This window comes from Geotrypetes seraphini, chromosome 8, assembly GCF_902459505.1.
Source record: "Geotrypetes seraphini chromosome 8, aGeoSer1.1, whole genome shotgun sequence".
NCBI lineage: Eukaryota > Metazoa > Chordata > Amphibia > Gymnophiona > Dermophiidae > Geotrypetes > Geotrypetes seraphini.
Genome location: NC_047091.1, coordinates 22,311,203 through 22,337,941, shown reverse-complemented (window position 1 = coordinate 22,337,941; position 26,739 = coordinate 22,311,203). Strand labels below are relative to the sequence as shown.

At 44.8% G+C, this 26,739-nt stretch overlaps 1 protein-coding gene across 2 annotated transcripts in view; it reads left to right on the top strand.

The window, feature by feature from the left end:
• ZMYM4 (zinc finger MYM-type containing 4) overlaps nt 1–26,739 on the top strand; it is a 157,293-nt gene extending 130,554 nt beyond the window's left edge. For both annotated transcript variants that reach the window (XM_033955236.1, XM_033955235.1), the window contains exons 24-28: nt 8,391–8,542; nt 14,591–14,702; nt 15,749–15,997; nt 23,071–23,200; nt 25,315–26,739. In XM_033955236.1, coding sequence (XP_033811127.1) covers nt 8,391–8,542; nt 14,591–14,702; nt 15,749–15,997; nt 23,071–23,200; nt 25,315–25,522 — 851 coding nt within the window. In that variant the 3' untranslated portion in view covers nt 25,523–26,739. The remainder of the gene's footprint in view (nt 1–8,390; nt 8,543–14,590; nt 14,703–15,748; nt 15,998–23,070; nt 23,201–25,314) is intronic.

Sequence of the window (26,739 nt, the reverse complement as noted above, 5' to 3'; positions counted from 1 at the left end):
AATGTTGGTATCCCAGATTCAGATATTCAGTGCCGGTATTCGGAAAAGAGCTAGCAGTGACTATCTGGTTCAGATTCAATTAGCGGGAGTTAGCACTTAAAAAACCAAAATAAACTGCTATTGGTTGAACAGCTTTTCTTTGTAACAGAGGATCGCTGCATGCATGAAGAACATTACTTGAACAAATTCTGCGAGATTGGTTTTGAAAATGCATCATCCTTCCTGTTTAAGACAGTACAGTGGTAATGGGAATGTTTCTTGTGATATTGCTGCAATGTCATCAGAAGCCAAGTTTCTTTTAAAAAAAAAAATTCTTTATTCATTTTTACATATTACAACATTTTTACATTTTTACATATTACAACATATTACAACATATTACAAGTGTATAAGAAAAATCATTCGAACTTATAAATATACACTTGATTAACTTTCATATATCATTAAAAATATAACTTTTCAGCCAATACCTATATTCTATAATATTTTGAATATTATGAACTATTCCTAGTATCTAAACAATTGATATCAAGTTAGAAAACCCTCCCAACCCCTCCCTCCCCTTACAAAAGTTCCATTCCCAATACATCAAAAACAGTTAAATACTCTTATACATTATAGGATTATAGCATTTAATATTTATTACCCACCCACACCCCTCCATGTCAAATATCTTACTTTGGGAAAACGTTATGGAGAAATTAGGTTCTTACCTGCTAATTTACTTTCTTTTAGCTTCTCCAGACCAGTAGAGGTTAACTTTACGAATGGGTATATATCTAATCATGACCAGCAGGTGGAGACTGAAAACAAAACTTTGGGACAGTATATACTATCCTCCCTTCTCTATTTCCCTCAGTCTGCCGAATAGCCAAGCAGAACCAAGAACTGGAAAACAGGAAGAAAACAATACTCCGAACAGGAGTAACAAATAACATACCCAAATGCTGTTGGAAAATGCAGAGGAGAAATACCCGAAGGAAAATGTCCCCACAGCTCGCCAGCTAAGCCAGCCGAGCCACAGCCGCTGTTCTTTAATTCTCCCCGGCCCTAGAAAAATACTAGAACCCGCAGCAAAAAACAAAAACTGCCCGCGAAAACAGCCCCAACAACAACAACAACAACAGACAGGGTGGGGACCTCTACTGGTCTGGAGAAGCTAAAAGAAAGTAAATTAGCAGGTAAGAACCTAATTTCTCCTTCTTTAGCACTCTCCAGACCAGTAGAGGTTAACTTTACGAATGGGACGTACCAAAGCAGTCCCTCTCACGGGCGGGACCCCCGAAGGGCCGATACCAGAACACGCTCACCGAACACCGCGTCCCGACGCGCCTGAACATCTACCCGATAATGTCTAACAAAAGAATACAAGGAGGACCAAACCGCAGCCTTACAAATATCCACCGGAGGCACGAGCGACGACTCAGCCCAAGAAGCCGCCTGACCCCGAGTGGAATGAGCCTTGAGAAACTCCGGAACAGGCTGCTGTTTCAGAAGATAAGCGGAAGCAATCGTCTCCTTGATCCAGCGCGCAATAGTAGCCTTAGAAGCGCCAGCTCCCCGACGAGGACCAGCCAGGAGGACAAAGAGATGATCGGACTTCCGGAATTCCTGGGTCCGCTGCACATCAGAGCGAAGGACCCGACCGACATCCAACTTGCGCAGCTGCCGTTGCTCAGAAGAGCCCTCCCGACCACCCAAGACCGGGAGAACCACCGATTGATTGACATGAAAAGGAGAAACAACCTTCGGCAGAAAGGAAGGAACAGGCCGCAAGACGACCCGCTCCCTAGACAACTCCAAGAAGGGAGCCCTACAAGAGAAAGCCTGCAGCTCAGAAATACGCCTAGCAGAAGTAATGGCCACCAAAAAGACCGCCTTCAAAGTAAGGTCCTTCAAAGAACAGTCGTCCAAGGGCTCGAAAGGCGGGCGCACCAAAACAGAGAGAACCAGATTAAGATCCCAAGAGGGAACCGAGGGCCGTAGGGGAGGCCTAAGCAACTTGGCCGCCCGCAGAAACCGAATCACATCAGGAAGAGCCGATAAACGCTGACCTGACACCAACCCTCGAAAGGTCGACAGGGCCGCAAGATGAACCCGGAGAGAAGACCAAGCCAGGCCTCTATCCAGGCCATCCTGCAAGAACTCTAGAATGTTAGGCAGAGAAGCGCGAAAAGAGGTCACTCCCCGCGCCCGACACCATTCCTCAAAGAGACGCCAAACCCGCACATAAGCCCGAGAGGTAGAAAGCCTCCGGGACCCCAACAGTGTAGCGATCACCTTGTCTGAATATCCCTTCTTGCTAAGGCGACCCCTTTCAAGAGCCACGCCGTAAGACAGAAGAGAGACGGGTCGAACAAGGGAATGGGACCCTGCATCAGAAGGTCGTCCGAGAGAGGCAGAGGAAGAGGAACCGCCACCAGGTGCCTCACCAGATCCGCATACCACGGACGTCGAGGCCAATCCGGAGCCACCAGCACCACCAAACCCGGATGGTGAACAATGCGAAGAAGCACTCTGCCCACCAGCGGCCAAGGAGGGAACACATACAACAGCCCCTCCGTTGGCCACGGCTGGACCAGAGCATCCAGACCCTCGGCCAGCCCTTCCCTGCGACGACTGAAGAAGCGGGGCACTTTGGCGTTGCCACTCGTGGCCATCAGGTCCATCAGGGGCTGCCCCCAATCTTGCACTATCAACCGAAACGCTCCGGCGCCGAGAAACCACTCTCCTGGATCCAGGAAGTGACGACTGAGGAAGTCTGCCTGAACATTTTCTACCCCGGCTATATGAGAAGCCGAGAGGTCCAGAAGATGGGACTCCGCCCAAACCATGAGCCGAGCCGCCTCCTGCGCCACAGGAGTGCTCTTGGTGCCCCCCTGACGATTGACATAAGCCACCGCCGTGGCATTGTCCGACAGGACTCTGACCGACTTGCCCAGCAAAAGGGAGTGGAAAGCTAACAGCGCCAGCCTGACCGCTCTGGTCTCCAACTCGTTGATCGACCAGGAGGCCTCCTCCGCGGACCAGGTGCCCCGAGCTGAGTGGCCCATAAACTGAGCCCCCCAACCGAGGAGACTCGCATCCGTAAGGAGCACCGTCCACTGCGGGAGATCCAGACCCACCCCCTGAACCAGGTGAGGGGTCCGGAGCCACCAGCGCAGACTGCAGCGCGCCAAGCCTCGCAGGGGAACCGGAACATCCAAATCTTGCCTCCGGGGAGACCACCTCCGGAGCAGAGCATACTGAAGAGGACGCATGTGGGCCCGCGCCCACCTCACCACGTCCAGGGACGCCGCCATTGACCCCAGGACTTGGAGGAAATCTCGCGCCCGAGGACCCCGGGACGCCAAAAGCAGGCGAATCTGAGATTGCAATTTGCTCACCCGGGCCTCTGGAAGGAAGACCTTCCCCAAGGAGATGTCGAACATAACCCCAAGGCACTCCAGACGCTGAGCCGGGACCAACCGACTCTTGGAAAGGTTGACCACCCAGCCCAGCGACCGGAGAAACTCCACCACCCGAGCCGTAACCCGGGAGCTCTCCTGCAACGACTTTGCCCGAATCAACCAGTCGTCCAGGTAGGGGTGAACCAGGATGCCCACCGACCGCAAGGCTGCCGCGACGACCACCATTACCGTGGTGAACGTCCGAGGAGCCGTGGCCAGACCAAAGGGAAGCGCACAGAACTGAAAGTGCCGCCCCAAGATCGCAAAGCGAAGGAAGTGCTGATGAGAGGCCCGAATTGGAACCTGCAAGTAGGCCTCCGTCAGATCGAGAGACGTAAGAAACTCCCCCGGCTGAACCGCCAGAATGACCGACCGCAGCGTTTCCATGCGGAAAGACGGAATCTTGAGAGCTCTGTTGACCCCTTTCAAATCCAGGATGGGCCGAAAGGTCCCCTCCTTTATGGCCACCACAAAGTAAATGGAGTACCTGCCGGTGCCCCACTCCGTAGGGGACACCGGCACCACTGCCTCGAGATCTAGCAAACGCTGAAGGGTCTGACGAAAAGCCTGCGTCTTCCATGGAGTCTGACATGGAGAAGCGAGGAAAAGGTCCGGCAGAGAGCGGGTAAACTCCAGAGCGTAACCGTCCCGCACCACCTCAAGGACCCACTGATCGGACGCGATCTCGGCCCATTTGGGGAAAAATTTGCGCAGCCGGGCCCCCACCGGAACCAAAGGGGGCGCCGGCAAGGAGTCATTGCGCAGGACGGGAAGCGGGGGAACCGGCGGAGGGATTCCCTGCCCCCCGACGGGCCCCCCGAAAGGGCTGCATGCTCTGGAAGAACCGACCCCGGGAAAAACCCTGAGCCGGGAAAGAAGCAGCCCCACGCCCCGGGCGATACTTGCGAAATTCCCGCAAACGCCCCCGGGCAGCCCCACACCTAGACGCAGGGCGGGCACGGTCCTCAGGCAGACGGGGCACCTTCGAGTCCGTCAGAGTCTGAATCAACTCATCTAATTCCTCTCCAAACAAAAAGACCCCCTAAAGGGAACTTTAGTAAACTTAGCTTTGGACGCAGAATCCGCCGCCCAAGCGCGCAGCCACAAAATACGCCGCGCGGCCATGCCATAGACTTAGCCGAAATCCGCACCAAGTCATAAAGAGCATCTGAGAGGAACGAGGCAGCCATCGCAATCTTCGCTACCTCCTGATCCACTAGAGACCAGTCATCAGACTCCCGATCCAGGACACGCTCAGCCCACCGAAACACGGCGCGAGCGACTAGCTCCCCACAAACAGCCGCCTGGACCCCAAAGGCAGAGACATCAAAATCATACTTAAGAAGAGTCTCTAACGCACGCGCCTCCGAGACCCTAAGAGCAGAACCGTCCATAACAGGCACGGTATGCCGCTTAGGAAGTGCCGAGACCACCGCGTTCCCCATTGGCGAAATTAAGGTAGCCCTACCTCCCTCCGGGACGGGATACCCAAGAGCCAAGGCGCACACCAAACGAAACTGCGCCCATAGGCCACTGCGCCAACACAAAATCCCGCAAATCCTGACGCACAGGAAAAGAGCGGGAACCAGGACAGACCCCCTGAAGCAGAGGGGCCCCCATACGCGGGGTCTCCGGCGGCGCCACTGCAAAAATGCAGCACCAAGGAGACCTGCTACACAGGTCTAAAAGCTCATCCCTCTGAATAAAAAAGCGCACCACGGACGCATCTGCTCTGGAAGACGGGAAACCCGCCGCCCCGCTGCCAACAGGCGTCCCCTCTAGAGGATCCTGGAAGCCCGCCAAAGCAGCCAGGTCCTCAACCAGGCCAACACGCTCCTCCGCCCACCAATTCGCAATCCAAGCCCCCCCGCGGGCGCTTGGATGAGGGAGGAGGAAGAGGGGACGCCAAACGAAAAGAGGGAGGCAAAGCCATAGGGGGCGCGGAGGGAAACCCCCCCCGAAACCCCCCAGGCGCACGTGGGACCCCCAAAAGTCCGCACAAAGAAAGAAAATAAATTGGGGGCAAAAAACCCCTGGGGGTCCCCAGGGACTCCCTGCCCCAGCAGGGGTCCATGCTGAAACCTGCCCCTGTGTTCGCCATACAGGGGGAAGGTCACCTGAGGTTGCAGACAAAATGGAGGGGCCAAACAAAGAAAATGGCGAAGTTCCCGCCAAAAATGCTCCCTCCATGGCCTGTAGCGGCTGAGAAGACTGAACAGTCTCAGCCGCTAAGACAGGCAAGTCGGCATCAGCTGTCAAAAAATCAGCTGAGAGGGAATCCTTCGGGGAATCCCTCCGTGGGCGGTTGTGGAAGACCGGGCTTCCCCACTGCTCCAAGCCGACTCGCGAGGCACCATCGGCGGGGAGCTCTGGGCGCCTGCAGCCGCTGCCGACGGAGCTCCACCACCTCACCGACCCAAACCGCCGAGTTCAGGCCGGCCGCGAGTGCCTCGCGGCTGGACTAAAATTGTGGCCTACTCCCCCGGAGAAGGGCACAATTGCTCCAGACGCGACCTAGCTATAAAAAAGTGCTGGTTACATGAAAAAATACAGTAAAATACAGTTTTCTTAAAGGGAAACAACCCTTCAGACCAGCACTACCTCAGGATTTTTTATTTATTTATTTTTTTTTTTTTACAGAACAGACTCCACAGGCTCTCGAAGCAATATGCCTTGCTTGACTTAGGGGGCAAGGCTTACTGCTGAGGCTCCTCTAAAAAAATGTGGGGAGGTGGAGGAAGTGGGGGGAGGGACCCCGCTCGTGACCCGCCGGGTTTGACACCCCCGAGGTCGGACGGACCCCCAAACAGGGCCCGACCAAGCTCCGTCCGGCCAAAAACAGGGACAATAAACCCCTAAACAAATTCCAACAGCCCTACCAAGAGAGATGGGTACAGATCACTCAACACCTGCTGGAGACTGAAAGAAGACTGAGGGAAATAGAGAAGGGAGGATAGTATATACTGTCCCAAAGTTTTGTTTTCAGTCTCCACCTGCTGGTCATGATTAGATATATACCCATTCGTAAAGTTAACCTCTACTGGTCTGGAGAGTGCTAAAGAATACTCATTACAAAAATCTGTTAATGATCCCCAAATCTTCTGAAATTTACCAAAATATCCTCTTTGTGTTGCTATTGTGCACTCCATTTTATATATATGACACAGAATTCCACCTAAAAATAGTTTCTATCTTTAAAAATGTTCTTTAACTATTTCTTTTATTGGAGAGGGTGAATTTTTGGGGGGTGAGTAAAGGAGCATAATATCTTAGATTTCATAAATCTTGAAAAACTAATTTCTAAAGGAATTTTTCATGCCTCTCTCTTGTTCCCATGGAAGAAATATAACCGAATGCAGGCCCTTCTGCTATCAAAAACTCCAGGCATTCAGAAGCTGTGTGCTTGGAAGGAGATGTTTGGAAATATTGCTGGATCAGTATGCCTTGCAGAAATTTTTCATCTCTTTTTGGAGACTACCATCCTTCTCCAGCATTCTATCTTCCTTCCTTCCTTCCAGGGAGCATCACAGGCTGAAATATGCTCCTGTGCAGTTACCATAAAATACTCAACATGTTCTCCTTCAGTTCCCAGAGTCCATCTGTGAATGTGACATGAATGTCAAATATACACTACAAAATGCAGGGCTATGTTTCAGCTATTACAGTAGGTTAAATTTTTTTAAAAAAAATTTTCACTCCCAGTGGGGTTCTAATAAGACATTGGCCCAGTTCAGGTTTTGAAAGGCTTCACCTCACTGCATTCTAGTTATCTGATTTGAACAGATTATTGGGACAAATGTTAAAGCTCACCATGTGTCCAGTTCCAGAGGCAGCACCTCGAGTATATAAGTAAATGCTTGTTTTGAAAAATTGGTTTGAGATCTGTTTGTTTCTCTTTGCTCAATAAAAATGATTTAAACATAAGTAAATGCACTTCACTGGGGGCTGCCAACATGATGCAGCTTGCAGTTTCAGGGGGACACTTCAAAGACTTAAATGTGTTGCCTAAAAATAACTATGAAGAAGGGGATCTAACTGATAGACAAATACCTCAAATATGTAAATACTGAGTGACATAAGGAAATACTTGATCAGGAAAGGATTACTGGGTGCTTGGGACAGCTGCCAATAACAGATTTTGAGAGCATAAAGGTGAAGAGAAGGATGCAAGAAATGTGCAAAGATGGGATGGGCTTTGCTCTTATCTGTTCAATTCTATTTAACCAGAGGGAGATAGATCTCCACTGAGTATTTGAAGAGATCTAGAGACCCTAAATCTGCCTAAAACAGGGATCTCAAAGTCCCTCCTTGAGGGCCGCAATCCAGTCGGGTTTTCAGGATTTCCCCAATGAATATGCATTGAAAGCAGTGCATGCACATAGATCTCATGCATATTCATTGGGGAAATCCTGAAAACCCGACTGGATTGCGGCCCTCAAGGAGACTTTGAGACCCCTGGCCTAAAACATACAAAAAACTTGGGTGCCTGAGTCTTCATTTGGGCCTGATGTATGCTTCAGAAAAATTGTAGTGTACCGGGCTTTGGGGAGCAAATGGCAATTTAAAAAGGTTTCTACTCTTGCACAGCCCCCAGAGCTAGGAGAGAACTAAGGCATTCTTCACTTACAAATTACCTATAGGTACCCATATGGCAGAGGCTTCCAAGAAAGGACAAAAATTGAATACATTTTTTATTTTGCCTTTTTAAAATTATAGTTTCTAAAGTGTTTTGCTGGCAGAGAATCCACTGATGCTGGCTGAGACTGAGCCAGTGAAGTACATTTCAAAGCTCTCTTGTATGGGGGGACACCTTGGTTTAGTTGATCTTGCTATAGTGCAGTGACTTGGCGAGATACCTAATAAATAGGGATGGCTCATCAGTTGGCAGTAGTGTCTTCAGTTAGCAATACTGAGTATGCCATGTGTATGTTCTCTCTGCAGTTCGCCCCATGAAGCTAAAGGAAGATCTCCTGTCATGCACTTTTGCTGAGCTGAACTACGGTTTGTGTCATTTTATCCTAGAAGTGCGGAGACCAAATGGAGATAAATATGATCCTGACAGCATCTTGTATCTGTGCCTTGGAATTCAACAGGTATCCGTTTGAGCCATGTATTTGATAGCCAGCCTTTCAATTGCACCTTATTTCCCACACTTAGAAACTGATGCAGTAAACTGCACTAAAGGTTACCAGAGGTAGCCTTCCAGGTTTAGAGGGCAATTTTTATTTCTCTGCAGAGCTTCTGGTCCTATGGATTCTTTGTACCTGTAGGATTGCAAGCTCACTTTCAAAGGAAAACTCCTTGAAGTTTTTGTTCACAGAATGCAGCCACTTCCCTTATATTTATTAATGCAGGAAAGATTATGAATTCTGTCACAGTGCATGTACTTTTATGCACATATGGAGGGAGGAACTTGAAAAACATGGTTCTTTAATGCAGGTGAACATGCATTTATTTGCCTAAAAGCCTTAGATTATTGCCTCTTTACTGTCCAGGCTAAGGGGGTGGGGGTGGGGGCCTGAAGAAATTTGATCATGTTATACCCTTTTATTGTGAATTGCATTGGCTGTTTTTGTTACAAGGCTGTTTACGGTACAGCTCCTTCTAACTTAGTCAACAGATTTTCTTTAGCATCATACAGACATAGTAGAAGAACTCATCCTTTGTTTAATTTTCCATCTATTCAGGGTTGTAGGAGTAAGAAATTTCTTAATCATACTTTGGCATCTCAGGCAGCTCTTCATGATAACGAATTCGGAACATTGTTGCTTTCTCTCCGTTCTTATGGACATTTTAGAAAACAATTGAAGACCTATCTTTTTTTTCTAAATATTTGACTATTTAATGAATCATTTTACTTTATTTTATCCAATATGTTTACTTTTATAACTTTTTGTAAGTCGCGTTGAACTACTAGTTACGCGGTCAATAAGCACAATGTTATGTTAACTGCGGCATGCATGGTCATACGAAACACCTGCAATGATTTTCCTCCTGGGATATGAGCTGTGGGTTCACATCATTGATTGATGACCCAGTAGCACCTACCTTGGTGAACTAACAAGACCCAGGGTGTCAAGAAGGGGAAGCAAAAGGCTTGGTGCATTGGATCATGAGTCTTTAGGCAGGAGTGGTTCATTTATCAGTATAAATCTATCCTTGGTTATAACTGAGACACTGGCTTTGAAAATATCCATTGTATTGGCATTAGCTAATTTGCAAACAAGGAAGTGACCTCAATACTTTGGAGAAGTTGTACTTTTAAATCATGCTCAGAACCCCAAAAAGTAAAGCTGTCTTTCTTTATCGTCCCTCTAGACCAGCATAAACGGATGGGTTTATGCTCCTCTGCAGGTGAAGACTGAGTACACCCTGAATTCTAACAGTATAAGTGGGCTTTGCAGTCCCTCATAAAATCAGTCTGTTTTCAGTCTCCAGCAGGTGGAGGTGGTAAGCCTGTGCAGTCTTCCTTTTGGCCTTACCAGGGTTTGTTGAAAGGGATAGGCAGGGGCCTTTTTCTGCTCCTCTTTGTCAGACTGAGATGGGGTCCCGCCCGGGGGGAGGGGGCATTACACCTCAGGGGCGACGCACTTGGGTGTTGACAAATTGAAGAATAGCAAATCGCTTGGACCGGTTGGTATATATCCCAGAGTACTGAGCTACTAGTAAATTGTAATTTATCTTTAAAATCCAGCATGGTGTCTGAAGATTGGAGATTGCCCATGTAACATCAATTTTTAAACAGGGTTACAGAGATGATCTGGAAAATTATACCAGTGAATGTGATGTCTGTGCCAGACAAAATTACAGGGGGGGTGGAGGAAGGAGGGAATGGGACTTGTATATGGCCTTTTTGTGATTACACATTCAGAGCAGACTACATACTGTATATACAGGTACTTATTTTGTACCCAGGGTCGCAAGGAGCAGCACTGGTATTCAATCCCACAACCTCAGGGTACTGAAGCAGCACTTCTGTCACTAGGCCACATGGATTAATGAGACAAAGAAAGCCAACATTGGTTTAGTCAAGGGATATCTTGCCTCAATAATCTACTATTTTTCTTTGAAGAGGTAGATAAAACATGTGGATAAAGGTGAGCCAGTCGATCTTGTATATCTGGATTTTCAAAAGGTATTTGACAAAGTACCATTGAATAGGAGGTGATGTCCTGTTGTGGGTTAAAAACTGGTTAAAAGATAGAAAACAGAGAGTAGGATTAAATGGCCATTATTAAACACTGGCTGGCAGGCAGGAAACAGAGGGTTGGAGTAAAGGGCCATTACTCAGACCGGCAATGGGTCATGAGCGGAGTTCCGCAGGGGTCGGTGCTGGGACCACTCCTGTTCAATATATTTATCAACGACCTGGAGACTGGGATGAAATGTGAGGTTATTAAATTTGCTGATGACACCAAACTCTGCAGCAGGGTTAGAAACACGGAAGACTGTGAAGACATGCAAAGGGACCTAACGAGACTGGAAGAATGGGCAAAAAAGTGGCAAATGAGTTTTAACATAGAGAAATGCAAGGTCATGCATGTAGGGAAAAAGAACCCGATGTTCAGCTACAAAATGGGGGGATCATTGCTAGGGGTGAGCAACCTTGAAAGAGATCTGGGGGTGATGGTGGACTCAACATTGAAAGCATCGGCACAGTGTGCGACAGCATCAAAAAAAGCGAACAGAATGTTGGGTATCATTAAAAAGGGTATCACAACCAGGACGAAGGAAGTCATCATGCCGCTGTATCGTGCAATGGTACGCCCACATCTGGAATACTGTGTCCAGTACTGGTCGCTGCACCTCAAGAAGGACATGGCAGTATTTGAGGGGGTCCAGAGAAGAGCGACTAAACTGATAAAAGGTATGGAAAACTTTTCATACGCTGACAGATTGAAAATGCTGGGGCTGTTCTCCCTGGAAAAGCGGAGACTTAGAGGAGACATGATAGAAAACTTCAAAATCCTAAAGGGCATAGAGAAAGTGAATAAGGACAGATTCTTCAGACTGTGGGGAACCACAGGTACTAGGGGTCACTCAGAGAAACTGAAAGGGGACAAGTTTAAAACAAATGCTAGGAAGTTCTTTTTTACCCAGAGGGTGGTGGACACATGGAATGCGCTTCCGGAGGTTGTGATAGGCCAGAACACAGTACAGGGGTTCAAGGAAGGTTTAGATAGGTTCCTAAAGGTTAAGGGGATTGAGGGGTACAGATAGAAGTAGAGGTAGGTTATAAAAATGGTCAGGAACTACTTCACAGGTCATAGACCTGATGGGCCGCCGCGGGAGCGGACCGCTGGGCGCGATGGACCTCTGGTCTGACCCAGTGGAGGCAACTTCTTATGTTCTTATTTCCACAATTGTAGAGCTCGGCACGGTTTACAGGAATTGGTATAGAGAAGGAACTCCAATGAGGGTTACAGGACTTAGTATAGAGAATGTTTAGAGGGACTTAGTATAACAAAGAGGAGGAAGTATTACATTTTTGAGAATAGCCAAGTTTTCAGATGCTTTTGGAAAAGTTGGAGGGCGCCCAGATTCCGAAGTGGGGGTAGTAAGGTTATTCCAGAGCTCTGTGATTCTGAAGGAGAGGGGTGTCCCTAGTTTTCCTGCATGTGATATGCCTTTTAATGAGGGGAAGGATAGTTTGAATTATTCTCAATGGAGAAGGGTAAATAGTGGAGTCCCTGCTTTTTAACACATTTATCAATGATCCAGAGATGGGAATGACTAGCGAGGTAATTAAATTTTGCTGATGAGACAAAATTGTTCAAAGTTGTTAAATTGCAAGAGGATTGTGAAAAAAATTGCAAGAGGATCTTGCAAGACTGGGAGACTAGGTGTCAAAATGGCAGATGATGTGTAATGTGAGCAGATGCATGTGAGAAAGAGAAACCCAAAATATAGCTACATAATGCAAGAATGCCGAGGGGCCATTTTACAATAGGCATTGCAGCTGGATAATTAACGCTGTGAGCTGAGCTGTTTTTTGTTTCTGATTTTGTCTTTAATGTTCGTTACTTAAATGAAAGATGATATATTATTATCTTTTATTTTTTCAGCATTTCCCTGACGAAGCTTTTTGGGAAATTGTGGCAACAATGTGCAGGCGGTAGGGATTCAGTGGCTGCTCTGCACTTTGCTCATGTTCCACGTTGTGGGTTTTTCCTGCTTCTATTGCCCAGCACTATGAAGACTACTTTAAAGCATTTCTGATACTTATATTAAAGTGAATGCTATAGCGAATGAATTAAGCAGAGTACAGTTATCTTTGGAGTTTTTTGACCAAGGATGTCTCTCCCTGTCTCAATGAGCATATATTGAGGCAGGTTTGTCTATGTGGGAGCTGTATGTCTTTGAGGACACCCCTATTAGACACTCGGGTCTTTTCTCTAATTTTGAGTATGATTGGGGTTTGAAGTTATTGCTTAATGTAGTGCTGGGTAAATTATTGGATGTATGTTTTTGAAGTTATTATTTTGACATCCTTTCTTATTTTTTGAGTTTTTTTGTGAGATTTATTATATTTATCTCATGCATATCCATTGGGGAAAACCTGCCTGAATTGTGGCTCTCAAGGGCCGAGGTTGTCTACTTCTGGTATAGAAGGTGAAGTACTTCTGTACAGAAAGAAAGAATGGGACTCGGGGATGATCTTAAAGTGGCCAAAGCTAGAAGGATACTGGGTGCAAAGGGAAAAGAATGGGTAGCTGGAAAAAGGAGGCAACACTGCTTATGTGTTAGTATCTCTGGTGCTCTTCATGGTTGTGCTTAATGTTATCCATGCTGTTCTTTTCCTTGGGCAACTTCTCCATTAAGTTTTTAAAAAATTTTAAGATGTTGCTGAGAGTTCTCCATTCCTCAGCCACCTAGTTTTCCGTTTACAGCTTCATCCCACCACAACACAACGATAGGTTGTAAAGGGTAGTTGCATTTCTGTCTGTTGGATGTTGCCACTAATGTGTGGCTGACTTATCCTGCTGTCCACAGAGAATCCCATTGCAGGTAAGTAACCTTGCTTTCTTGGAGGAGGAGAATTGGAATGGAAGTGGCCTAGTAGTTAATCTCTCTCTACCACTAACACTCCTTGTGTCATTGGGCACATCATGATCTATTACCACAGGTATCCACTTGGTTTGTAAGCTCTTTGACTTGAGAACATGCAATGCTTGAATATTTTCATCACTGTACAGTACTATAAAAATGTTGTTGACATGTTTCAGGGGAACTTGGAGGACTTGAACTCTTTTCTTTTTTGTTGTTGTTTTGGTTTTGCTGTTTGATATATATATATATATATTTTTTTTTTTTTTTTTTTTTTTTAATGTTATGTTAATCAGGTTTTCTATTCCACCTTTACCTATTCAGTTCAAGGTTGAATTACATTACAAGAGGTTGGGTCAGTTACCCAGGAAGTTACAATGGACAGTTGGACACGGATATTCAATAGGGTTGTTAGTACAGGTAGATCAGTACAACTATTAATACATAGATACAAGTAGGTCAACTTTGGCTCATCGTTATGTCCAAGGAGTTGCCTTGGTCAGTTTAGAAATGGGCTTTTACAATCACCATTCCAGTTACTTCTGGGTTGGCTCCCTGTCTTAGGACAGAAATGCTTTAAAAAATTTTCTGAACCTAATATGGTGGTCACAAGATCTTGGTGTAAGTGGTAGTTGGTTCCAGCATTTTGAAAATTACTATTGGATGGATAAGGTGATTTGCCTGGTAGACTTTATATTGTTACATGCTGGGAATTTTAAGTGGAAAAGATTTCTGGTGGAGGCCCCCTGGTGTAGGACAGCCAACCCTGTTGGGGGCATTCCCGGACAGCTAAAATTGTGTTATGGTTATACCACTGAAGTTTTACCAGTGTAATAAAAGTGTATTGAAAGAAAATACAAAGCCAAAGTAGTGATTCCCACGTAGCAAATTGACGCATCTCATTCAATTCCTAGGGGCTTTGTCACATTTGCTATGCCAAGATTTGCTATTTGTTAAAAGGGGTCCTAAGTTTCTTATTTTTCTGCTGAGTGACAAGAAAAATGGGGTTGAGGACAAGGGAAATCTGTATCATATGTAACCTATTGAACCATTTCACTGAAACAATAACTGCTTTTGTCTGTCTCTTCCTATAGTTCCTGTTTGAGAATGGTAGAATAGATAATATCTTCACAGAACCCTATTCCAGATTTATGATGGAGCTCACGAAACTGCTGAAAAGCTGGCAGCCAACAGTACTTTCCAATGGTATGATACAGGCTTCTTAGCTAGAATAGTTTAGTTTAATTAGTTGGCTTGTTTTTACATAGTGGTTCCAGGTGAGTTGCACACAGATCTACTAGGTTGGTTGTTAGAGGACTATGCCAACTTGATTTTAAGAAATACCAGAGCAAACTCCAACGACAGTGCTTCAGGCCTGTTTCCCTTTTGGTTTTAGAATACCCGACATCCCTTATGCAATATGGTTTATAAAAATGTTAAAAAGAATAGGCCCAAGAACAGAACCTTGAGGCACACCACTGGTAACATCCCTTTCCTCAGAGGGATCTCCATTGATCGCTACCCTCTGTCGCTTTCCACTCAACCAGTTCTTGACCCAGCCCGTCACTTTGGGACCCATCCTGAGGGCACTCAGTTTATTTATTAGACGTCTGTGTGGAACCTGTCAAAATCTAAATCTAGCGCACTCCCTCTATCCAGTTCTCTGGTCACCCAGTCAAAGAAATTGATCAGATTTGTCTGACAAGACATACCTCTAGTAAATCCATGTTGCCTCTGGTCCTGCAAACTACAGGATTCCAGAAACTTTACCATTCTCTGTTTTAAAAGAGTTTCCATTAATTTGCTTACCACAGAAGTCAGACTTACCGGCCTGAAATTCCTTACTTACATTTTTGTAAGTAAGGAATTACATATTTTCTCCAGTTCTCCGGTACCACTCCTGACTCTAGAGACTCACTGAAAAGGTCAATCAGCAGAGGAGCCACCAGAACCTCTCTAAGTTCCTTCAGCTCCCTCGAATGTATATCATCTGGCCCCATCACTTTGTCTACTTTTATTTTATCTAGCTCCTCATGAACACAACCCTCTGAAAAGCGATCAGGGTCTACCACTCCTCCATCCCTATTCATGTTTGGTTTTCATATATGGGGCACTTTGAATCTAAACATTTTTTTTCTGTTACCCTGACAAAGTTTCTATTTGGTTAGCCTATTAAGGGATATAGCTAGATAGCCTTTGCTCCTGTACATCTCCCGAGTTGACCATTTTGTGGTTCCATGGCTTCCCATCAGGTCTTATGTTCTCAAGGATTGAAGAGGAACACCTCTGGGAATGTAAACAGCTGGGTGCATATTCTCCTATTGTCCTCCTGAACACGCTGCTTTTCTTCACAACCAAATACTTCCAGCTAAAGACAGTGGGCGAACATCAGAAGCTTTCTTTTGCCTTTGTGATGCGGCGTACCAAAACTCTGAAGTATAACACCAAGACAACATGCCTACGTTTCCTCCCTCCTTATCAAAAACCAGAGACAGAATCAGGTATGCAGTTTTAATAACTACTAGCAATAGCAAAGAAAATTATTTGCCAGAGTAGAACCAAAGAAATAAAAATATGCTATATAAAACACTGGTAGATGAAGGGAGAGTTGCATGTAGAACTGGGGAGGAGATCCTGAGTGTTGTACTACTGTCAGAACTGCAAATGTTTTTTTTAATTAGTTGGCTTGTTTTTACATAGTGGCTCGAGATGAGTTGCACACAGATCTGCTAGGTTGCTTGTTAGACATCTCTCTTTGACAAGTTTTAGAAAAACTTTGAAGACATATCTGTTTAATACATTCTTAGCTGACAAATAAGGGATTGTAATAGACGATCTTCCTGTCCAATTATTGTTTTGCTATGTTCTTTTGAGCTAAATTTTGTTATGACTTGGTTTATAAGACTAAGGATTGGATTAGATTTATTAAAACTTGATATTCCACATATTTCTTTCACAAGTTCTTAGCGGATTACATACAAATGCACATCAGAATAATTTTGAGTATGACAAAATAAACTAAAATAAAGAACTCCATTGTATAAAGAAAAGACTTCAACTTGCACTCATTCAAGATACAATCAAATTCACACATATTCTACAAAAAAAGAAGGTATTTTACCAATTCACCCGTCTAATTAATTAATGTTTATCTAGGTTAGAGTTAATGCCAAAAGCCTCTGGGGAAAAAATACGTTTTCAATAATTTTTTGAACATCTTATGATTTAAATCTGTATGAATCTCATGTGGAAGTTTATTCCATTGGCTAGGGGCTAGGTAAAAAAATATATATTTTGGTTAATGACGTGGGATATTAGAGAGCCAAATAAGAACATTATATTACATTATATTAGTGACTTTTATTCCGCCATTACCTTGCGGTTCAAGGCAAATTACACAACAGGTTATCTGGACATTTCCAGTAGAGTTAACAAAGTAGATTGGGTTACTTTGGGGGGGATCTGGACAATGTATCAGGGTCATTACAAGATAGATAATTTAGTTAAAAGGTGTACATACAATGCTGATACCTCTGTGTGGTGCTTCATAGAAACATGATGGCAGATAAAGGCCAAATGGCCCATCTAGTCTGCCCATCCACACTAACCATTATCTCATTCAGTCTCCATCTCCACCACCTCTTCCGGGAGACTGTTCGACGCTTCTACCACCCTTTCTGTAAAAAAAAGTATTTCCTTAGATTTACGCCTTAGCCTATCACCTCTTAACATCCTCTTATGCTCTCTCACCCCAGAGCTTCCTTTCAAATAAAAGACTCTTGACTCATGCACATATACATCATGTAAGTATTTAAAAGTCTCTATCATATCTCCCCTCTCTTAAGGTGTAGCCTCCAGAATTGTACACAATATTCTAAATGAGGTCTCACCAGAGTCTTATAAAGGGGCATCAATACCTTCTTTTTCCTACTGGCCATACATCTCCCTATGCACTCTAGCATCCTTCTAGCTTTCCCTTTCACCTTTTCAACCTGTTTGGCCACCTTAAGATCATCACATACAATCATACCCAAGTCCCGCTCTTCTGTCGTGCACATAAGTTATTCACCTCCTAAACTGTACCTTTTCCTCAGGTTTTTGCAGCCCAAATGCATGACCTTGCATTTCTAGCATTAAATTTTAGCTGCCAAATTTCAGACTATTCTTCAAGCTTCACCAGGTCGGTCTTCATGTTATTCACACCATCCTGGGTGTCTACTCTATTGCAGATTTTGGTATCATCTGCAAAGAGGCAAATCTTACCCATCAGGCCCTTCAGCAATATTGTTTATAAAAATGTTAAAAACAACAGGCCCAAGAACAGAACCTTAGATGCATGGAACAGTGTCCCAGAAGAGATGGTGAAGACACAGATTGTGTCTGAATTCAAAAAGGCCTGGGATTGGCATGTGGGATCTCTCGGCTTTTATCTGCCATCATGTTTCTATGTTTCTATAAATCATGGTCAACCAGCAGGAAAAAAAGAGTATATAACAGAGAGATTATGAAAACCACTAGTCATAGTGCAATACCACAGACAAGAAGGGGGTGGGGGTAGTCGCCAAACATTATTTTGAGTTTTGTGTGTAATTCTGGTTGCCACATCTCAGAAAAGACAGCAAAATTAGAATTGGTACAAAGAAGAACAACCAAAATGATGATAAAGGGGATGGAATAGATAAGTGCAAATCAAATGTTTATTCTTTCTGAAAGTACAAAGACGATGTTACTGCATATCCCCAGGGTTAAGGAGCATGATTTATTTTTATGACGGACTTAGTATCTTTTGCTCATTTTCTCCTGACCCTGAGGAAAGCGGTTTAGCTCCCTAAAACTATTCACAATGTATTTAGCTAGCCTAAAGAAAAATGTCACCTTGTATTCCTCTTATTATTTTAATTAATCTTTTATTTTTGTGAAAAACTTGCTGAGGCCACTACAGTAAACTCTGTTATCCAGCACCCATGGGGATTGTGAGATGCCGGATAACAGTAGTTGCTGGTTGCTTGAGAGTTACCTTAAAAATAGTTTTGTCTCCCTTTCCATCTCACTTTTTTTTCCTCTCCCCCATCCCCATTTGTAGATCCAGCATCTGTTCCTCCCTTCCCATCCTCCTTTCTGTTCTGGGTCACTTTCTCTCCCTCCCTCCCTTCTCTCCTCTCCCCCAACACACACTTATGGGTCCAGCATCTCCCATCCCCTGCCCTTCACCCTGCTGGCACGCATCTCCCCCCCCCCCTTCCCCAGGGTCTGTCCTCCCTCCGCTCGGATCTGGCCTCCTGGACCTCTTCACTTACCCGAAGCAGTGGCTGGTCAGCAGAGGCATTGCTCGCAGCCAGCCCTGACAGGACTTTTTCTCTGCCATGTCACTTTTGACATGCAGAGGAAAGGCCCTGCCTGGGCTGGCCACAAGCAGCCTGTTTACAGCATTGTCTCTGCTAACTGGCTGCTGCTGTGGGTAAGGGAAAGAGGGTGGATTGGCGAGTCAGGGCCGCTGCTGCTTTGGAGGCTGGAGAGAGGGGTGGGTTGGCGGGTCAGGACTGCTGCCGCTGCTGCTTCAGGAGCTGGAGGGAGGACAATTTTATTTTTTTTTTGCTGTTGCTAGTTGGGTGAGAATGCCAGTTGCTTGAGTACCAGCTAATTGGGATTCTTCTGTAGTTGGTTAGCCCTATGTTTAACTAAACTGCTTAGAAAAATAAGTAAATTATGAAACTAACCAGCAACAAAGGACAAGAAAAAGGGTATTAGATAATAAATGATGTGCTTAACTAGCCACTGCCCATTTGGGTATTCCCCAAAAGTGGGGCTAGATCTAACACAGGTCCAGTCATCTTGGTGTTTCTCAGTAATGATAACACTGAGCACTAGGTTTTTGGCCAGTAACAATTCAATTCCTAGATGCTGTTAAATTACCATTTTTCAAGGGCAGAATACTTAGAGCAGTGGTCTCAAACTCAAACCCTATGCAGGGTCACATTTTGGATTTGTAGGTACTTGGAGGGCCTCAGAAAAAATAGTTAATGTCTTATTAAAGAAATGACAGTTTTGCATGAGGTAAAACTCATTATAGTTTATAAATCTTTCCTTTTGGCTAAGTCTTAATAATAATATTGTAATTTATAGCTAAAGAGACATATGATCAAGAAACTGTTTTATTTTACTTTTGTGATTATGATAAACATACAGAGGGCCTCAAAATAGTATCTGGGGGCCGCGAGTTTGAGACCACTGACTTAGAGCATAGGCTAGGGGGAAGGCTCTACACTGTCATATCCCTGTTGGTTCAAAGATTGTAAAGGGGGGTTTTAATGGGGAAACCTCCATTGAGAGGTGGTATATAAATAATTGAACTTGAAAACCCCTCGAGTTGCAGAGTTTTTATGCTTAAAATATTTTGCTCAAGGAGTTTAAATGCAAGCCATATTTTTATACCAGGCTTTTCTAGACAGTCTAATGTATTCCAGTGCAATAGGTGAGACATTCTAAACTGCTGCAGAAGGAATCTACTCTGGGGTTTTCACTCTGTCTTTGTTATGCTTCACTGGGCTCTCTAGCTCCACGTTCAGTGCTTTCCTTCTGCACGCGAGCCTGAAGGAGTGTTTCTTCTGTTCTCCCCATTTTATTATTTTTAACTTGATGTACTTTCATTCCCTTTTCAGGTAATTTAGTGCTTGGAGCAAATTTGAAGCTCTGCCTGTTGGAGAATTCACAGACTTCAGTCTATAGCTGACAGGCCAATCCCACTGTTTACCTGTTAGCCAGCCTGCATAGTTTTTTCTGGAGATCAGGGCTGTCCCTGATGTGGTCTCACCTACTGTTAGTCAGGGGTCGAGCGCATGCTGTTAGGCGCCCTTAGGAGGCTCAGCGGTATCTTGCAGGGTGCCGGCTGTGTCGTTGTGCCTCCACCCGAATCGGTAAACATCCATTGGTCTACAAGGTGGAGGTGTAGTCGGACATAGGAGTCTGGCAGCCCAAAGATCAGCTTAACAGAACCATTCCCAGCATTGTGGCAGTGAATTTTCTCACCAGCTACTGTGAGGGAGCGGATGACATGGGGCTTGCTGAATCTTTATTTGCAGGTGAAGCGCTTCCCGGGGCACCTCTGGGGTTTTTGGAGCCTGGAAACGCTCTCACGATCCTATATTTATTTGAGTCTGCAGCTTTGTCGGATCTTATTTCTGATTCTTTGCTGGAGTTCATTTTAGTCACTGAGCTGGCTCCATTCACGTCTTCCTCCTGGCTTTGTGATGTGGGCTTGCAGTCTGCTACCTTTCCCTAGCTCCCTGATATATGCGTTCTGGCCTCAGAGCAGTTTGACTCTCCGGAGGGTGCTCTGAAAATAGCTAGAGCTATGTCACGCTGTTATCTTCTGACACATGAGTGTCAGCAACTTTTGGATCAGTCCAGGGTGGATTTTTATTTTGGTGGTGCAGGTGGCTAAACGCACCTCTTTCCCTAGTGTGGGTGGTGTAGTGTTAGAAGATATGCAGGATGCTGTGTGGATGTGGTCCTCGGGGAAACTTTGTATAGCTGCTTTAGGCATTAAAAATGCTTAGGCAAAATTTTTTTGTTGCACACACCTCTCTTTCAAATGTGCTTACTGGAGAGTAAGGCGGTGGTTCCCCCTCCAACTTTTTTTGGGCGGGGACAGATTATATGGCAGATGCATTGTATGACCTTATGCGAGTTTGGCAAAGGTATCAGCATACTCCTTCTCTGCCTGCAGAATGCTTTGGTTCAGACAGTGGGCTGGTGATTCCACTTCCAAGCCTTCTTTGGCTAGGCTGCCTTTTCAGGGGCAGTTATTGTTTGGCAAATGTCAGAATGACCTCATGGATTCTGAGGTGGACCTTGCCCTAAGACTCTGCCTGATAGCAAACCTAGACAGACCCTCAATTTTGTAGCTCAAAGCGATTCCCAAAGTATGGAAGGGTTTTGGAATCAGCTGAGGGAAGGGCAGGAGCACTGAAAGCTCCTGCTCTACTGCACTGGATGGCAGGATTTTAAAAAGTGCTCCCCTCTGACGCTGCTGCGAGAGTTTGGGAGTCAGCGGAGGGAAGGGCAGGAGCGCTGAAAGCTCCTGCCTTACAGCACTGGACAGCCGTATTTTTTTAAAAGGTATGGGGGTACAGGGGGGTATTCGCTCCATAAGACACATCCTTATTTCCGCCCACTTTTTTGGGGTGAAAAAGTGTGTCTTACAGAACGAAAAATACGCTATTTTTTCTGCGGCCCTCCTAGTACCTACAAATCCAAAATGTGGCCCTGTAAAGAGTTTGAGACCACTGGTCTAGAATGTCTCGCCCATTGCATTTGAAAAAGAGATGAAGTACTTACTCTGGTAAGCTCTTTTCCAGTAGATAGATGAGACTTTTTAGACTCCTGCCCTGTCCTTCCTGCGCCATATAAAGTTTTCAGTCTGTTTAGGCTTCTCCAACCTGATTCTTGGATACCTGTCAGCCCTTGAGGGCTGGGAAGAATTTGTGTATAGGTTTCAATTTATTGGGGAGTAGTTTTTTGAGCTCCTTTGAAGCCTGTGTTGGTGGTTTAATGGTAGTTTAGTTACTTTTTGAGCAGAACAATTTGTTTACGCCTGTTGCTACAGGTGCTCCTACTTCACGTTTGTTGGGTGGCTCTATGTGCTTGGGTACTAACTAAAGGTGGAGCTAGAGAGCCCAGTGAAGTACAACAGAGGCAGAGTGAAAAATCCAGAATGGATTCCTTGTACAGTAGCACGTAGCTATAGGAAAATAATCTACTTTCTAGAATGTCTCACCTACTGCACTGGAAAAGAGCTTACCAGGGTAAATACATAATCTCTTTTTAGAGACACTTGTTTGCAACATAGTGTGTGTTGTAACATAGGCAGTTGCATTTGAATTTGGTGGTGAGTAAAAGCCTGAGTAGCTCCATAGAATAAAAATATATAGAAGTGAAAATAAGAAAACCTGACAATCTGTGTAAGAAACTGCTTTAGAAATCCAGGAATAGCTTAGAGGTTAGATTAGTGGGCTGTGAACCAGAGAATACTGCTTCTCCCACTGGTGGTGATGTTGACACTGGCCAGGTCAGATCAAATGCCACTGCTTCAGCCCTGTGAGACAAGAAAACACTGTTGTACCTGAATGTAACTTGTCTTGAGGGAGGTGGTGGAGAAGAAAACGGTGACAGAGTTCAAACAAGCATGGGATGAACACAAAAGATCTCTAATCAGAAAATAATGGGTATACATTGAAGGAACTAAAGCCAGTACTGGGCAGGCTTGCATGGCCTGTGTTCCATGTATGGACATTCAGTTTGAGGACGGGCTGAGGAGAATTTCAATGGCTGAGACAGTTAAGATGGGCTGGAGTGAACTTTGATGGAGACTCCAGTAAAAGGAACCTAAGCACACTACTGGGCAGGGCTCTGGGTTTCTGGCCCAGAAATATCTTAAGAAAAAGGACCATTTTAACTAAATTTATGGAGCAAATATGGTTGGGCAGACTGGATGGACCACATGGGTCTTTATCTGCCTTCATTTACTATGTTACAATCCTAAATCAGACTACTGACAGTGTTCTCCTGGCTACAGATAAATTATCCTTGGGTAAAAGAAAGCGAAACGAGGATGAGGAGGGGCAGTTTATGATGGAAATGGCAGAAAACACAGATAATCCCTTGAGGTGTCCAGTCAGACTGTATGAGTTTTATTTGTCAAAATGGTAAGTTTGAAGGTTTTAAAATGTTCATAAATGCTTTGGTGTGATTTGACAAAAAATGGTTTAAGGAACTTTTTAATAAACTAAAAAGTCTAGAAAAAGCAAGAGAAAAACTTCAAACGCTGACCATTAACATTACTGTATTTGGTTATGAATTTTGATGGCTATAGCCTGCACTAAAGTTTGGTGCATTTTATTCTAGTACTAGCAGATTGCCCAGCATTGCCCGGGTATGTATTTATTCCGGTTATATAGTTATCCCGGTTATTTATTTATTCTAATCTTCTATTAGCCAGGAAAAGGAATAAAATTGGCCTCATGCTGCTGTACAGTCTCTGAAGCTCTAGATGTAGCAGCTCTCTTTCATATACTGTAGTTGGGCCTCACGCTGCTATACTGTCTCTGAAGCTCTAGATGTAGCAGCGCTCTCTCATATCCTGTAGTCGGGCTGATGGACTATCTCTGAAGCTTTAGATGAAGCTTTGATTGCACTTGGCCAATTACATTACATTTGCTTGTAGGTATTGTTACAGTGTGACATCATTCCCAAAGCTACACCCAGTTGGTCAAAGCAATATTTGTCTTTTTCGATGATTCTTTACATGTCACCCCCTTCCCACCCCCACAGTGTTTGTTCCCAGATAGTAGTAATATGTATACCAAGTATTTCAAATAAGTGTCTAACAAGATACAGTCAAACCTTGGTTTACGAGTACCGCGGTTTACGAGTGTTTTGTAAGACGAGCAAAACATTTTGTAAAATCTGCGACTTGTAAACTGAGCTTGACTCGCTATACGAGCGTGTCCCAAAGTAAGGGTGTCCAACCTGCTGCCCTGTGCGACCCGCTCGAGGGCAATGCATTTGTTCCCTCTGCCGCCCCTGGATGATTGCCTTCTTGTCGGCTCCCTCCTCCTTGCTGTGGTGTTCACTCGGGGCAGCGGGCTGCAGCTCCTGCATGCCTCCTGTGGCTGGCCCGGAGACATTCCCTCTGACGTTGCGACATCAGAGGGAGGGCTTCCGGGTCGGCCGCGGGGGGCATGCAGGAGCTTCTGCCGGCAGCCCCAAGCGAACACCACAGCAAGGAGGAGGGAGCCGACAAGAAAGCAATCATCCAGGGGCGGCAGAAGGGCTTCCGGGTTGGCCGCGGGGGGCACGTGGGAACCGCTACCCGCGGCTTTAAACGAGCACTGTGACAAGGAGGAGAAAGCCGACACAAAGGTAGGCACCCACGGCACAAAACGAACGAAAAAGAAGGTTGGTTGGTTTGGCTGTGGAAAGAGCCCCAGTGCCCCAGTTCTGTCATGTTTGTCAGTCGCTGGCAGCCGTAGCAGCAAATCGTCTGAGTCTCCATTATATCTTATAGGGAACTTTGCTTTGATAAATGAGCATTTTGGATTACGAGCATGCTCCTGGAACGCATTATGCTCATAAACCAAGGTACCACTGTATTGATTTCCTGCAGGAGCAGTGTAGTGTGCTGCTTAGTGAAAATAATTTAATTGGGTGACATGATCCTGAAGCGGAGCTTATACAATGTGGATTTACATGCAAGAGGGTGACTTGCTTCACTTATAATAGGGAGGCCAGATTTGCTACTTTTGTACTGTGTGGAAGTTGAACATTTGCATGACCCAGGTTTCTTCCAAACTGTTATCATGAACATTCCCTTTACTATTCCTCCTGTGTTTGTTTTTGCCAAACTTAGCTAAGGCAGGAGTTGGAAGAGTCCAGTTCCATCACACATGGAGAGTTGCAAAATGTACAGATACTTTTTACCCATGGACTTTGCATCAATTTTGAAAAAGTGTGCACTTACTTTCACTAAAGCAACTTTCAAATGAAAAAGAATTTGCAGACACCTTGTAGGTTCTCCTTGTTCTTTTTCTAATTAATATAGTGTGTATGACATTGCAATCCCTGTCCAAACTCTAGAGCTAAATACAGGCACAAACTGTGAATTGTAAAACTGTATATATTCCTATAACTGTGCACAGGGAGGGCAGTTTCTGAAATAGCCCATTTCTGAGGTTAAATAACTAGAAATGTGTCTGCTGTTAATATAGTTATTCTCTGTCCATCATACTGATTATGTTCTCCATTGATCTCCATCTCTCAGCTCTGAAAGCGTGAAGCAGAGGAGCGATGTGTTTTATCTTCAGCCTGAACGCTCTTGTGTACCCAACAGTCCCATGTGGTATTCCACATTACCTATAGACCCTGGGACCTTGGACAGCATGTTAACTCGAATCCTCATGGTGAGAGAAGTACACGAAGAACTTGCCAAAGCTAAAACAGAGGACTCAGAAGCCGAATTATCTGATTAACTTCAGTGGACTAATTATTGTTGCCTATCCTCCCTTATCCTCCTCCCTCCCCAATACAGATCAGAAGAAACTGTGAACGTATCAGGGCTTCAGGAAAAAAAAAAATCATTGTTGCGTAGATGATCTTTACCAATAATACATTTGAACCACAGAGGTTTTGCAAGCCGAAAGGAACTGAAAGAGGAAGGCATAAACACCAAACGGTTGGGATGAGCAACCCTGATTTTCTGTGAGCTGTATCATTGTATTTTGTTGAGGGGGAGTGGGTGCACACAGGGTGGGGGATAAGGAAATGTATTCTGTAAACGCTGTATAGTAAGCAGGTGTCTGTGAATAGCTGATGGGAAGAGATGATGTAGTACAGGCTTCTAGCCTACCCAGGAGAGTCTGAAGCATAACATGTGAACCTGGACCGTACCACGCTTCAGAACTCCATGTAGCTCATTCATTGTTGCTATAGCATAAGCAACTCCTGTGGTGCTCAACATCGTGCTTGGTAAATGGCAGCATTTCCCTAGGTTTTTTTATTTTTTTTGCTCCCTGGATCATTCATGAACTAGAATGAGTTGAGGAAGCCGTCCCTTCATTGTCACATGTAATGGAATCTTAGTGAAGAACTTCTCCACGACAGCCTCCTGAGCCCAGTGGTGTCGAGATGCAGTACGATGTTGGCAACAGAACTGATGAGAAATGAAGTCTCTGTACGTTCAGATTGTTGTGTAGCATACTTGTAGACGGTCACACCTGAAGAGGATTTTCAGCCAGCAATGCTGCATCTCATATGAAACAGGCCCCAAATAAAGTAGACTCTCGTTACAGGTAACAAGTGGACACTTGTGCATTAGGAGTGGAATATAGTTTTGTTTTTTTTAAAAAGGACTTATTTTTGTGGTTTTTTTGGTTTGTTTTTTATCGGTCATTTATGAACCATCCCACACTATCTGTAGCAGTGCTTTTACCCAACAATGAAAATTCCTGGACTTCACTTGGATATATTAGAAGCCGTAAGTCAAAATGTTACCCTGTTTGTGTTTTTCTTTTTGTTTTCTTTTAGCAGTAACTAAAGGTTATTTTAACTACCTTGAATATCAGGAAAAGGTCCTTTTTTGACATCTGTGTATCTGGTAGCTCTATCCCTGCGTGTAAAATATTTCACAAATGTGTTTTTAATGCACAGAGCTGTGTGGATGAAGTAAACCTTCCCCAGATTCTTTATA